This window comes from Anabas testudineus, chromosome 10, assembly GCF_900324465.2.
Source record: "Anabas testudineus chromosome 10, fAnaTes1.2, whole genome shotgun sequence".
NCBI classification, from domain to species: domain Eukaryota; kingdom Metazoa; phylum Chordata; class Actinopteri; order Anabantiformes; family Anabantidae; genus Anabas; species Anabas testudineus.
The window spans coordinates 18,990,292-19,005,696 of NC_046619.1; the positions used below are offsets into that span (position 1 = coordinate 18,990,292).

At 40.2% G+C, this 15,405-nt stretch overlaps 1 protein-coding gene across 2 annotated transcripts in view; it reads right to left on the reverse strand.

The window, feature by feature from the left end:
• The window catches only part of si:dkey-237h12.3 (teneurin-3), a 130,197-nt gene that overhangs the window by 51,265 nt on the left and 63,527 nt on the right, over positions 1-15,405 (reverse strand). For both annotated transcript variants that reach the window (XM_026358623.1, XM_026358624.1), the window contains exons 5-8: positions 12,457-12,695; positions 5,605-5,730; positions 3,922-4,136; positions 323-533 (exon numbers count right to left, since the gene is read on the reverse strand). In XM_026358623.1, coding sequence (XP_026214408.1) covers positions 323-533; positions 3,922-4,136; positions 5,605-5,730; positions 12,457-12,695 — 791 coding nt within the window. The remainder of the gene's footprint in view (positions 1-322; positions 534-3,921; positions 4,137-5,604; positions 5,731-12,456; positions 12,696-15,405) is intronic.

Genomic DNA, 15,405 nt, shown 5'->3' on the forward strand with positions numbered 1-15,405 from the left:
AAAACCCACAAGGAAATTTTACAGACTTCAGAACACTGAAGAGGTTGTTAGGAAGTAAGGATCAATGCTGTGCATGGTCTTGTATTATAGTGTTGAGCACAATAATCCACTACCCTCCAATGAAAACCTAGTCCTGTCTCCTAGGTGGCTTAAAGTTTGAAAAGCTCAGCTTGTTTGTACTTACTACACAGCATTTCTAACCATCTCAAGGCTTCTGCTCGCGGACGCAGCTGTTTAAAAAAATTAAAGTCCTCCAAACATGTCATTACACATCATTCCAATCACACTCATCAGCAATCCTCACAGATGTGCGTCCTCATACCCTGGATGATGGTGTTAAAGGACACTGCCTCCACGTTTCGTCCGTCGTTGTAAAATGCCAGGTGCCACACTCCGGTGTCCAGGTACTGGATGAATCCGGCTTGGTGGACGGTGACTGAATGATCCAGCCGGGCCCTTATCTCCGGTTCAATTGGGGTCCGATGCTCTTTGGCAATAAGTCGGCTGCCGTCCAACAGTTCCACAAAGTCATACTGAAAAACAACAACCAGAAAAGATCCCAGCAGATGCAAATTGGTATTTTACTGCCTGTTCAATTAAATCAGGAAGAAAAGAAGCAAGAGAGTTCAAAAAGTTTCTATTTTCTTCTTCTGGATGCTTTGTATGCTACTCAGTCTTAGTGGACCTCTTCAAAGTCGTAATGCGAGACGCAATCAGAACAGGTTTGTGTACACAGCAAATAGTGGAGTATAATAAATGTTGATTTTTCTGTGACAGTTATTTAGAGTTGATAGATGTTGTGGAGAGTTGTTTGTATACTGATAAAGCTGATATTGCTCTAGGGCAAATACTAAAAAAGTATTTCAAAAATATAATAACTCTTTTGGGAGTGCACTTACGGAGATTCTGGCAATGTGTTCATTATAATTTGTTAAATTAACATTGATCATGTACTGACTAGACACAGATACTTAAAATTTTAAATTATTTTGTGCTGCTGGAACTGTGCAGAATACAAATAAATAGATAAATTGTACAAAAAGTTCCCTTTTTGGTTTGAGTTTTCTTCTTCTAATTAAAGTCAATAGTATGTAAAACCTATTGCCAGTGTTTGATTGTCTGAAGTTTGTTTTTAATTTAGAGTATGTGGCCTCACTCACAGTATATGTAGGTACTGCTAAGGTGAATGCCCTGGTAAAGTAAACTGAATTGAATCTATAATATATCTACAGTTAATTCAAAGCTAATATGTCCTTAGTGGTCAGACAGTGCTTACTAAAACTGATGCACAGACAGTACACATACGTATACTGGATAAAAATAAACATACTATATGTACCTTGGCTTGTCTTTCACTTCTTTGATATACAGGAGAAATGCAGCATCACACACTCTCCGTATATTCTTTTTGAACCAAACATTGATTTAGAGGGTAAACAAGGAGTAACGAGTCATTTCTGCCAAGTGAAACGAGTAAAGTGGTGCATCTGCTCTCACTGCACCTGCTCAACACCTGAACCTTTGACTGAAGCTGTAGGCTACAGAGCACGGCAGCAGACAACTGTGCAACACATACGAACTGGTTATAGACGGAAGAGGAGCACAACAGATGCAGACAGATCCCCTGGCTAAAGCAGTTGTTAGATACACAGATGTACTGAGCCTATAGTGAAGACTCAGGCTGCAAAAGATTCTGTGGGATGCTTAGGAGAGTGACTCATACAGATTGGCACTGTAGCAGGTTTTTAGAAGAGCTTGGGTTTAAATCTAACGATGAGGCTGTGAACTGTTAAGCCACTGATTTCTGACAGTTGAAATACAGATATATATTTTTTTCATTTTGACTTCAGACATTTATGAAGTAGCCTATAACTCCAATGTAAAAGAACTAAAAGTACATACGAGGTTTGTAGAAAGAAGTTTATAGGATTAGCTTCACAAATGCAGCAGATATAAAATAAAATCAAATACCCAATAATGGCAGTGTGATCCTAAATTTAAAAAAAACCTTAAAAATGACATTACATTGATTTAAATTTTAATTTAAATGAAATATATGTGTCGCTATAAGGAAGGGAATGATGTATATGAATTTGTTAGACTTACATTTTATGATTTCCCTCTCCTAGCGGCCAAATCATTAAATAGAACTCTAAATCAGTACGTACACAACATCGAGCCTCAGAGAAACACAACAGAGTCTAAAATACTCAAAATAAAGAGACAAAAAAATACATTAAAACAGGATTTAGAGCTGAGGAATGTGCCCAGCATGGACCCAAGCAACCGTGCTGTTGACTTGCAAACAACAGGAAAGAGAGCATTAAGCAAGGGGCAGGTGAAGTCAACATTGTGATTTAAGCTCATTGAGTAGAGTGGGGGGGCAGGGGAGGGATATTAACCCGGGCGGAAGTTGGCTTCTTTGTGTTGTTGGCTTGAGGGGAAAGTAATAAAACAGTTCATCCCACAAGCCCTAAACCTCCTGGCCAAGAGCATACATCTCGATTAGCTGGTGTGAAAGTACCCCCCCTCAACTCATCTCAATCCAACAATACTATTGAATAACAGGCAGGAGACCAAGCGTGGAGAGAGAGAGAGCTGGAGCCCCATGGACTGAGGAGGAATGCTCAGGGCCCACAAAGATTTAGTGTACTTAGTTTGGCACAACAGACTACGAATTCTTGAGGAAAAAAAAAATACTACAAAGTTTGCTTCACCTAACTTGTTTGGTTTGTGTCAGCGCAGACAGACACTCAATAGCAGATGGAGGAAGTCTATATTTGAGAAAGGTGGAAAGGCTGTTGCACTTAAATGTTGTCTTGTCTTTCGAGCTGCGAATACGACAAACAGTCAATATCTCTTGTTGGGGTCTTTCATGCTCAGTTAAGTAAATGCATTGATTTAGACCCCCAGTACCTGAACAGAATGTAATTTAGAGGTGGTCACAATGGGCACAGTGTCCAGCATTGACTAGCTTGAGTGTCTGCGCTACATTTGCTAGAGAGACATAAAAGTAGTGTCTTGTTAATTAGTACCCTGTGGTCTTTGATTTTGTTGGGCTTCCTTTTTTCACCTTGAAAGTGCAATCCTGCTCACCTGTTGTCACATGCGCAGACTTTCTTCCATCAAAGAGTGGCCCTAACTGTCTACACTTGAGTGAAGCCCATCTTTACTAAGAGAGAATGTCAAGAAGGTGAAGCTAAGAGCTTTTGCAGTGAAGTGTGGTGGAAAATAGCCATTGTCTGAGTGCTTCCATCACCATCACCACACATCAGACCTTCAGATACCCAGAAATGCCATTCAAGTGACACAACAGACATTTTGGAAACACTTCAATTTGCAAATGGCAGAATTTAGTGGAAGTGAGAGATGTGCATGTCCACACACAAGCGAATCAAAGCTGAGAGGAGAAAACTGAAACTAAACTAGTGACCAGTTGCAATTTCCACATACATACATGCCCAGAATTTTAATCAGGGGTCTATTAAGAGCAGATATTAAATTATGTATTTATACAGTGTACTGCAGCTATTTCAACTTTGATGTACATTTCTGATCCCACTTAGGATGAAGAAGCCTTTTTTATGTTCCCAATATGATGTAATATGATTTCTGACCATGTGGAATCAGTTAAAGAGAGAACAAGTCGTAAAGCCAGTGGACAAACTCCAGTAATGTAGTAATGGCTTTCTAAATGTGCTATTTTTGGCCAAGATTAGCCACCCTAAGGCCACGACCACACCAAACCAACAAGGCTATAGCTACAACCCACAATGCACTTTTTCTTTTAAAGAAATCATGCGTTTTACTGTGATTTGAATTTCATTTGTAAGAAAAAGACAATATTTTTCATGAAGCGTAGCTGCAAACAAAGCATACTGAATCTCAGACACACAGACAAATATTTTTAAAGCGCTGTACCTGGGTGTGAGATGGTGCAAGACCCTTTCGTCCATAAACTCCAATCAGTGCGTTCTTCTGTACAGAGATGTTGAACTTGAGGAAACGTGGTTGCTCCATGCTCAGCTGAGAACGCCAGAACACTCCTGGTGGGACGCTCTGACCTGCCCTCTTCCCTATGTCGATCTGTCCGGTATCAATGGAGTTATTCTCCTGATGGAGCACACTGGCCCTTCCTAGAAGACAGAAACACAGCGCTATTAAAATGATGTAAGGTGTTCCTGAATTGGTATCAATCAATCATCACAGAGCCTTTCATGTCATCAGCTAAAACCTTCACAGTCACATCTAAAATTCAATCTTGGTTTTTGTGAATGCCTTATCAGTGGATCCGCAAATGCTGGATCTTTCGCTTTCCAATGTAATCTTATTCCTTTATTCAAACAGAGGCTTAACAATACGATAGTCAGATCATTTCCAAATGAACAGGCACTAAGCAAGGCAGGGTTAAGAGTAATGATTCCCTGTGGTCCATGATGCACCGCTCAGCTAAAAAAAATGACCAGATATAATTGGCTCTAACAGGCCGCACATCCCATCTTTTCTCTGGTCCTGATGACTCAGAGTAAGGCTTCATATGAGATAAGGTCTAAATGGAGTGTTCGCTATACTGAGTGCCACCTTGCCAGAGCAATAACAGCAAATCAAAACGATTTGGTGAATGATGTTTTTAAGCTGTGTTCTTACAGCGCCAAAGATGGAGATGGCCATGACTCATGCTCACATGAAAAACTGTTATGTGCAAGGTGCTATTACAAGAAAAGATTTCATTGTTAAGAAGAAGAAAAATCTGTAAAGTATTTTAAAACCATCCCTGACTAAAGTTCCATTGTAGAGGGAATGCAGCCGAGCTCTTTAATTTACCACAGCGATAACTTTCAACTTGTTAGGTGCATGTTGCACAGTCTGCAACATAATCACTCAACTTTTGCCCCTGTGTTTCTTAAAGAGCAGGTCACTGTATAGACCTTTATGTAGTGTAGCTATGAGTGTATCCATTGTACCAGACTTTCATTAATGCGGGCATCAGTGAGGTCACTTCCTGTCACTTCACTTCAGTCAAAATGAAGACTGGAGGCTTGGTGAAAATCATAGCTGCTATTGATTGCTATTAAACAGTCCATAACCTGCTTCAAGCCATCTTAATTAGCAGTACTTATAAGGATTTAAATTTAGCCAAGTTTAAACAATTCAGCTTTTGCCTGGCCTACTCAACTCAATTAATGATTTCATGGTCATGCATTCTAAATACCACAGTGTGCTTTGAGATTAATTTGGTGGCTTTTGCTGTAAAGGTGAGCTGCGATGTCTGGACTGGTTGTTGTGGAATACACAATCATCCAAGAATATGCAAAGCTATCAGGAATCAGGCCATTAATATTCAGGTAAACATCTGAGATGTATCACTGAACATTTTACTCATTCAAATACAGTCATTCAAATGGTTTCCCCTCTTTTCTGATCACAATTAGAACATTTACTTGATTTAAATGTTTTCTTTATTCCAGTTTTTTCTGTCATCAATTAATAGCTATATCAGTCAGCAAAACAATGAACAGTATTAAACTTGTGCATTCATACTGTGAGGACTTATTTGAAAGTTAAATGGTGATTTATTCAGATAGAAGCCTTTTATTTCCTCACCGTCAGCAGCCAGAGCCGTCACTATGCTCGACTGAGTGGGCCCCATCTTCCCAACTCCTCCGTTTTCAAAAGCCGGCTGGTCGTCCAATTCTTGGAGCTGCCAATTGAGGCCGAAAAGGTGCATTGCTGTGAAATACACAAAAAGCTGTGTGGGCTTGTAGAAAGTGATAAACAAATAAGCAAATAATCACACAAAAACAATCGAGCCACTTAAGCACAAAAGACCTGTGGGAGAGCACAATAGATGAATCTAATGCCGGCAGTAAAAACACCACAACTTCCAGCATTTTAGCTCACATTCTGTTCTTTGCAGCTACTCTGCCTTGGGTGGCTTTTGTGTAAGCTTAGCACTGATAGAGGCCAAACAAAGTCATTTCAATCAATACTTAGGAACCCTGTTGCTGTAGCATGTTTCCTTAGGGAGTGCTGTTCATTAACGCGCAAGAGTGTCTGCACACAAACAGCCACTGTATCAAAGACAGCAGCAGGCAGAATTTCTATTTTAACACAAAGCTTTCACTTCAGACAATCAGACGAGATCCACTGGAAAAAAACAAAAACAGAAGGACGCTGCATCTGAAAGAGTAAAATAGTAGGAGTGAGGGACTTTTTAAGACAGTGTAAGGCAGTGTGTTGGGACAGACAGTCACAGTAGGAGGGGGAAGTGAGAGAGTTGGATGCTGCAACCCTCCTCTAGTTCTCTTATATAACTAAACTGTGTCTGGCTTAGTCGACCTGCTTTATTGTCACACCACTGGATCCAATCAAACTGTGTTCTTCTGTGTTTTGGGAAAGTGAGGTGCTCCTGAGAGGAACAATCTCCTTCAAAGTCGGCAGCGGGGGAACATGCTGAGGAAGCGTCTTGATTTGCGACCATTTGATCTGAGGGAGGACCCATCGCTCACTGGGAAGATGGATATTGACTGCGGCAAATAACTTGAGGTGGACACGGCACCATAGAGAATATCAAATGTGAAACAGGCCAAAAGAGAGATCGAAAACATATATGGGTGGTGTATCAATTAGTGCTTTGTTTTTTATAAACCTGCTTGGCTTCAGCTCACTTTAGTAAGGATTCACACAGCACTTCAGGCGGTGTAGCCTTGAATTCCAGTCAAATAATGTCCATTTAACATTGAATGGTAATGTTTGCTCACCCAGTCCAATCAGCCAGCATCACCCTCAGTGTCAGAATCCATTTTCCTTGCCGGTGAAGCTCATAAGCAACGGAAATGAAAGCTGACTGGTCCATCAATATTTTTGACAAGGCTGACTTTTCTAAACACTCTCATTGCCTCCCAATGTGAAATCCTGCAAGATAGGTGGTGCTTTTGTCTTGTTTTTCACATTTCCTACATCAGTGTGGTTTCCTGTTGCCATTGCCAGTTTGGTTTGAATCAACAGTAAGATAATCCTCAGTAAAGATGTACGGTTGTATTAGGAACACAGGCAGACACAGAAAAACGAACATGTTATGAAATTTACAAAGAACGAGACCATTCTCTAAAAATGTTCTCATTTGTCCTGCTCACTGAATCTAGACATACAGTACAGTCTCCTTTTCCTTGTTAAACTATAAGTCCTACTTTTTAAATACCAACTTTTTCAAACAGCAGACTGTGTGAACAGTTTCATTTCTAAGACTGAACATGTTGGTGGCCTTTAACTGTGGAAAGGCTCCACTATCCTAATAATACACCGCCGAGAATCAACTCAGGACATGGAGCATTAACCCCAAGTGAAACGCCCACCGCCTTAAATACAGTGACACCTAACCTTGCAAAATGACTGACAGCATGAAATTAGAGCAGGAGAAGGTCAGATATCAATAAAAGCTAGTATAATCTTCTATTTGACAAAACCTACATTTAGAAAAACAGCATTGCTAAGATGATTCTGTCAAATGCCAAATGATAAATGGAACACAAACATAACAACATGCACGTCAATGTGAAGATGTTCACAGGTAATATTTAATATATTTACCATGTTAATTTAGCCTGTGAGCCTGATAATATTTGGTAATTAGGACAGCTGAGGTGTAGAAATGTCAGCAGATATTTGGTGATAAAACAAGTTGTTGGAGATGGAAAATCATGGAATCACTGACGTTATTACATATGTTAGTTATTAGAATTTATCCTCTGGAAGCCATTACTATCTTTAACAAATTGTATGTTGATTGATCCAATAATTATTGTAACATTTGTTGTAAAAACTACTACAATTGGATTGCATATCAGCTGCACCAATACCATGACTAAAAATCAATACTATGAGACTCTGTTTGAGGCAGTGATTGTCTTAATTACTAGTTTATTTAACCTAAGAACCTAATTAATCTCCACAGTGAAATACTGTGCATGTCGGTCGTCCTGGTATCAACAACAAAAAGAAAATCCTGTGTGGCGGCAGGTTTCCATATGTCAGACGCACCACAGAACCACCACCACCGTCTCCCTGTTCACTGCTCTCAGCACAGCTGGGCCTGAATCCCCACTTATCTCATCAACACATTGCTTTTAGGTGAATAGCCCTCAATTTAGGAATTTGCATAAGTTATACCTGTAGCCTAAGCCTGGGCAAGTTCAATTAATATTTATGGGCCATGAGCAATTATCTTTTTGGGCAGGAGTCTGGAAAAGCTGGTCTCTAATGTCTGATGCAAACATTTGCGCTGTGGACCACTTCTATTGACAATGAGAGTTTGAATTTGTAAGTTTGTTCCTCCTGTTATATTGAGCATTTGTTTTTGTCCATTTCTTTAGGACTATAAATATTAATATTGTGGTTATTATTATTACTGTTTTATTTCTTGTATGGGGGGGTCACACGTTGTTAGTCTGTTCTGGAAGATGGTGCAAACTGTTCTTCAAAGCAACAGTTTGTTAATATGTAAAAAAATAAATAAAAGTTTGTCTGAACTCTGACATCGACATAGTATTTATTGTACAGAAGCACAAACACTTCAGCACTGAAAAATATAACACGCCGCCCCGTAAAATCCTCCTGGCTGCTCACACAGCACATTCCCCTCCTCTCTGTCACATCATTTAAGTCGGTGTTGTTACCTGGAAAACACACTGCTAATTATGCTACAGATAAAAGCTGTATCTCTCCTATATGTGGAAAAATGTTCAACTAAGTAAACCAGGTCATTCAAAACATAAATGGTTACAACTTCTAAAGTGTTTCCTGCTGAAATATGCAGATGACATTACTCAGATGGCCACCGTCACCAGGAATAATTAGTGCGTTTACCAGAGAGAGGGGTTGCCCATCTGGAGTCACGGTGTGCCAACAACAACTTGGAGCTCTATAGCCTAAAAATTATTGAGACAAACATTATTTTATGCTGGAACCTGTCTGCACATCCCTCCACAAACATCCCTGGGGGTCTTCTAGGAGTAAGCTGCACAGCACAGAGCATTGCTAAGATGTTCTTGTTCTGTGGGACAGTGTCTCCAACAACCTCAATTGGAATGACAGTGTGTCTATCAAAAGACTGACCAAGACAGTGCCGTGTTTTATGTCCTGAAACAACTGATGCAAGCAGTCTCACAGTCTCTTTGACATTTCTACATTTTTTTATATTAGTATCAGAAGCTGTCTTTTCCCCCAGGACAAGTCTTATCCCAGACGGAGTCAACTGTATGATCCACTCTGCTCTGGTAACACACAAACAGGCCAACATCGATTTTTGTGAGTCTGATGAACTGAATTTTTGTACTTTTTAGGGAAGTTGTTTCAGCTTACAACAGAAAGCTCTGAGATGAACTTGTACAAAGCAACAGATTAATTCATGCTTTATTTTATTAACATATTCTTTGTCTGACATTAACGACAAATGTCAGGCATTAGAAGTTCATCTTCTACGTTTTGATCAAACGTGTTCAGCAAAAACATTCTTCGCGTTTTGTTTGTGCAGCTCAATTTAAAGTGCGTTTCTGAAAATCCGCATGCTGTTTCTTCATCCAATCAGAGCATCAAAGCTGGACTCGGTCCTGATTGGCCTCCCTATATGTGAACAATTGTTGAAATCCTTCCAATCAGGCCAGTTTGCAGAACTGGAACTGGAAAGCCTCACCTCAGCAGGTTTGCCTCATTTGAATTAGAGCAGCTACTTTTGTCGGTCAGCCAGGGTCTGGTTTTATGACTGCTCTGCATTTTATTCCTGAAGTTAATTCAATAATAAATATTTTATCAGAACAATGTGTTTCTAAATCATTATGAGCAATATGGGGCTTAACCTAAGCAATGGAACTAATAAGGAAATTGAATAATAAGGAAGAGTATGCTTCAGAAACAGTGTGATTTAAAAAATAATAGATGCAGCTGTGCCTGCATTTGTCTTTGAGTTCATCTTTGTGCTAATGGGACTGTGTGAGTTGACTCTAGGAAAAGTATTAAAGTATGAGTGCGGATTGTAGCTATTTGAGTCATTGCACCTGGCAGGTGAATTGGCGGCAGATAAAAGGGAGAGGAAGTGGTGGAAACACTCTCAGACACCTGAGGCAAGCGGCAGAGAGCTGCATCTGTTTAACACACACACACACACACATTCACCGAGAGTGTGTGTGTGTGTGTGTGTGTGTGTGTGTGTGTGTGCACCAGGCACACACCCTCTGGAATCAGGCCAAAAATACAATTCCCAAACATCTGACAGGTCTACAATTAAACAAGTTGCTGATTGTTGGGATGAAAATGTTGTAAATGAATCCAGTCTGCTAGAACTGTCAGTGACAACAGCTGAGCAAATGACTGTTTCTGCTCGTTTTCTCTGTGTAAACTGAGCAGATCCGTTATGAGCAGAAGCACAAATAAAAATAGCAACTGATTCCTACACACAGAGGAGCTGTTGAGGTAAAATAAAATATATGTATATATCCATACTAATTTTATGACATGAGATCATGAAGGAGAAGTAACAAAACAGTTAAGTTAATAAAAGTGTTGTGAATATTGATATTGATATAGCACATTTATGACTTCTCCTCCAAGAGAGCACTCCCCTCTCTGTTCACCAATAAAACACTGGTTATAGGATCTTCCAAACAACACCATATTTCTCCTTATACAACTGTGTCACATTTCCCCTGCCTCCAAGCTGGATGAATACTTATATATCTGCTCAGGGAGAAAGGCGCAGTGTAAAGATTGAGGGCTTGGATGACAAGGGAGGGCAAGAGGAGTGATGAATCTGTAACAGGTTTATTGCTCTGGTCAAGACTCTAAAGGTTAGCAAGAAGTCAGCTTTGACACACGCTGTAAAAAAAAATAATAAATGTTGGAAAGCCTTCTCAATGGAAATAATTCCCAAAAGAAGGGGGAGAGGATGAGCATTAGTTTATCTTCCTGAGCGAGATAAAAGCATTTCCTGTTTGACAGAATGAGCAAGTTTTATTTCTAGTACAACAAAGGCTTTGTGAACCAAGGTCTTCTTTAAAGTTCAAGTGTTTGGAACTATTTCCTTTGTAAGAAGAGTTCAACTCCTCAACTTGCGTTTCATTTGACGTCGCCATCTGCGCTGGCCATTTGAACCTCCACTGCCAGCGTTTTAACAGGAACCCCGAGGACACGAGCGGCCTGTCATTCTGCGAACTGGGAATCAGAAGTGTGGGGATGATGCACATCCCCTTGTCAAAGGGAAACTGACAGGAATGTCTTGTTGGGAACTGTACTGGGGCCATGTCTGCATATCTCACTGAGAGCTTAGTCAGACAGAGACGGAACGGAATCACATCGGGACATCTGCAATTTCTGCAAAAAGGAAAAGGCAGTCAAACAGAAATACTTCTGGCAGAGATCAAACTTCTTAGAGATTAAGAGGTATAACGGCTCTGTTCACTCCAGGCAGCTTGTCTATCATTTGTTCCATTTGACCGAATGGCATGTCTAAAGATTGTCTAATGTCACCGCAGATAATGGAGTCATGTTTTCAAATGTGCCGCCGCTGGCACGATAACTACCGGTTTTTGTGTACTTGGCTGACAGCTTGTGCTTCACCTTCATGTCAGGCAACAACACCAAGTATTCAGTGATATTTATGTCAAAGCCTGTCTGTATAAATAACTTCATTTAGATTCCCATTTACAGAATTAACATGTGAATAGTCCATGTAATGATGCAGAATTCAAGTTGAACTGTGCACCATGACGTGCAGCCAACTACCAGGTACAGATGTTCAGGCTATTATAGCAGGTAGCATGAGCTATTTTCACTTTCAGTGACAAACCGAGACTGAACCTTCTAAGTGGACCAACATGAAGAGGAAAAGAAAGAAGTCATAAAATTGCTACCGAGGGATGGTGTAGCCTACAAGTGTAAAGATACTGTAGCTGTAGGTAAAAAGGCTGGTAGGAGCGCGGCTTTGAACTGCTGAGGCGAACGTGTGTTAAACTGTACAGATGAAGAGCTAGGAGACTGTGTGGATAAGCGTTAGAGAGCAAAAGATAAAAGGAGACCCCTGGTGAGTGGCTGTGGATAAGAGGGAAAAGAGAGACATGAACAGTTGTTTTTAAGTCTTTTGGGGTAGGTCTAAATCAAACCTCAGACCTCTGACTGCACCATCAAGTCACGTCATAAATCTCCATAATCAACCTGCAACTGAAGATCAAAGACTTTCATGTATGAATGTTGAAATAAATAAATAAGTAAAATGACATGGCTTATAAATTTGACATTTTCCTTCCAAAGCTGTTTTAATTGTGCTATTTGTGTTTTAGCTGGATATTTTTTCTGATCTTTTAACGTCGAGAAGAACCAGCCAAAATTCTCTTTCTGTACCTGATCAAACCAGATTTTTAAAACCTCTCAAACTTCAGAGCTCCTATAGTCTGATTGAAGCCTTACCTATGCAGTAGCAGAGAATGATGGACAGCACCACAGCTATGCCCACAGCGATCAGGGCGGTGCACTTCCAGGAGCAATGTCTTGGTGACTTCTTGAACTTGAAAGCCCCTCTGGACAGGCTGTTTCTGGGCAAAGGGCGTGCCGGCGTGGAGTAAACCGTTCCTGTCGCCATGGTGTAACCCGGGGCTGCTGCACCAAAGAAAGGTGTCGTTCCTGTGCCCGTCTTAAAAAGAAAGTGCCTGTGGAGTGAAGGAAAAGAATTAGGAGAATGGGATAATATACAAATGGCTGTAGATCGAGTGATGGTTCAAAACAGCATCCTAAAAAGGTCTTATTTCTTAACCTAACAATGAAACAGATCGTGATTTGAAGGAAGTCGAAAAGAACTTCAAAAAGCCAAATGAAAAAAAGTCACCTCAAGACTATAAAGCCTACAATACTGAAGCTCCCATGTGTATATGACTGCAAGGAACTGGGTTATATTGTAATATCCTGTATAATCCTGACATTGGAAGAGGTGAACAAAAAGTACCTCATAAAAACAATCATCTCCCACTTGCCCTTTTACAACTGGGCCTTTGCTAATAGCCCATTATACCTGGGGTAATTAAGAGGGTTTAATCAAATGCACTACGGAGTGATCGTCCTATTAACTTTTAAACCCCACGTGAAAAGCTCTTAAGTAAATGAATTAAGTCTTGTTGCCACTGTTGCCACTACTTAGAGATTAATACTCAATTGCCTTCAGGCTTATGGGGACAGCCAGGGAAATTGGACAGATTGACCAAGCATTGCGAATACTATTCTAATCTAGAACTGTACAATTTCATAGCTAACATTTTGAATAAAAACAATACAACAATCTAATCAATAATTATTATTTTCTATCTTTTTTGCAACTGACTTTTTACGTTAAACAATTACTTAACAATAAAACAAGGCTGCAGTCAATTAGTAATATTTTTTATTTATTTATTTATACAAATTCACTTCCTTATCTACGCTACTTTAAACAACAGTTTAGACAAATGTGTACAAAATATTCAAGCTGTTAAAAAGAGGAAGCACAGACCTCCTTTCTTGCACTTCCATTCTCTAGTTTGTGCAAGAACTCTCACACGTTTTACACGTTGTGTTTTATGTGTGCTCTATAGATCCCCGGAGGAACGGGTTGCCACGGTAACTGCTAATTTAAATACACCGATAAACTGATAAAGCAGTGTTTGCTCATCAATTATTTGTGCGGCATCTGTGAAGTCTCTGTGTAAGTTTTGTTGAGTTTTTTTTTTTTTTTCTTTTTGTAAATTCTCGACTGTAGTCCTGCACTGAGGAGCTGGAGCGCAGCTAATTGTGCATAATCTAAAGCCGAGTACTTAAGGACTGAAAATCCATGTACTGACACTTACTTATTAGAGCTTCTCTTGATTAGTTGATAGAAACAGTGGGTCAACATGCTTAGGGAAAGCTGCAAATGCACCTAAAACAGTACTCAGACTAAATGATGTATACTGACTGAAGTAAATCGTATACAGATAGAATACAGTTTTAGCAGTCGTACACACATCATAATGCAAAGCAGGTTTTTCAATCGTACTGCTGGTATTTCAGCTCCTTCCCATCACCTGTGAGGATATCTCCCAGCAAAAGCCTGATCAATTCATGACTAAAAGAACAAATGTCAGCTTTGGATCGTCTGGCTCCTCGATGCCCCGATTGACACATGCTGCCACGGACAGACAGGGATTCCATTTAAAGGTTACCCTGTGTCACTGCTGGAATGACAATGCTCCAGGTGCCTGCAACCTGGAGAAGTTCTGATTCCTCCATCTGGAACAATCTGTACTGTAGCTGCAGCAGACTCTGTAATATGCGGTTGGGTATGAATTGAGGTCAAAACTTGCACAACGTTGGAGACGGCAGACGTGTAGTCAGACATGCAGGCAAATAGACAGCGCTATCTGGGGAGTTAAATGTAAGTGGATGCAATCTGATGAGATAGACTGGAAAGGAGATGGACATGTGTGTTTGTGTATATGCGCGTGCTGGGAGGGGTATGCACTCTATTTGAGGAAGGTGAATACCTTTTGCAAGCTGCAGAGATGATCTGGAGGCAGTTTTGTGTGTAAGTAAGTGTCTCCGAACTGCCTGGACTTTTATTTAAGAAAGGACGTGAGTACATAATGCTTTCACGGATCCCTGAGCTGAAAACACCTGAACTAAGAGCTCCAGAGTCAAAGGTGTTTTTACTGTCGTGAGACCAAACAAACAAACTAAAAACTTAAAAACTAATGTAGAAACCGTATCAACCAATATGTGAAATAGAACAGATGTAAACACATAAAAAAGAGCATTTGTTTGTACCATGTAGTTGATCATTCTATTACAAGCTGAACTCATATATATTCAGTAATTGCCAGTAACATATGGCATGCTGTGGGTGGTTTTAAAGTGGAAGGTCAGCTGTATTTCACTCATTTATATCCCTTTTGCTTTGTACATGAGAACCAAGAGTGACACTAAACATTAAAATCTGCATGTACCAGACTAATGTGCATCAGCGAGACAAATCCAACACTGTCCATTTATTGCACACAGCGTTTAAAGTAATTCTAGTACTGGTGTTTTTCATGTTGCACCCCCCCTCTTTTTTTCTAAAGAGCAGATTGAAGGGGTCCAAAGATGAAATGCTGTTGGACATGATTAACAAACAGCAGACTGGTGTAAATGTCTGCGGCTATACACACTGGATGACCGGCTGTAATTGATTACAGCCAGTGTGATGCAACAAGGCACATTACTATGCTAATCCAGCCAGCCCTAGCGATAGCAATGTGGTGTGTGTAACAGAGAGGGAGAAGGAAAAGAGACAATCAGGAGAGTGTGAGACTGAGAGGGAAAGAGAGCAAATGAATGGCTGTGTGTCAGTGTGATCGGAGGGTGTATGTGTGC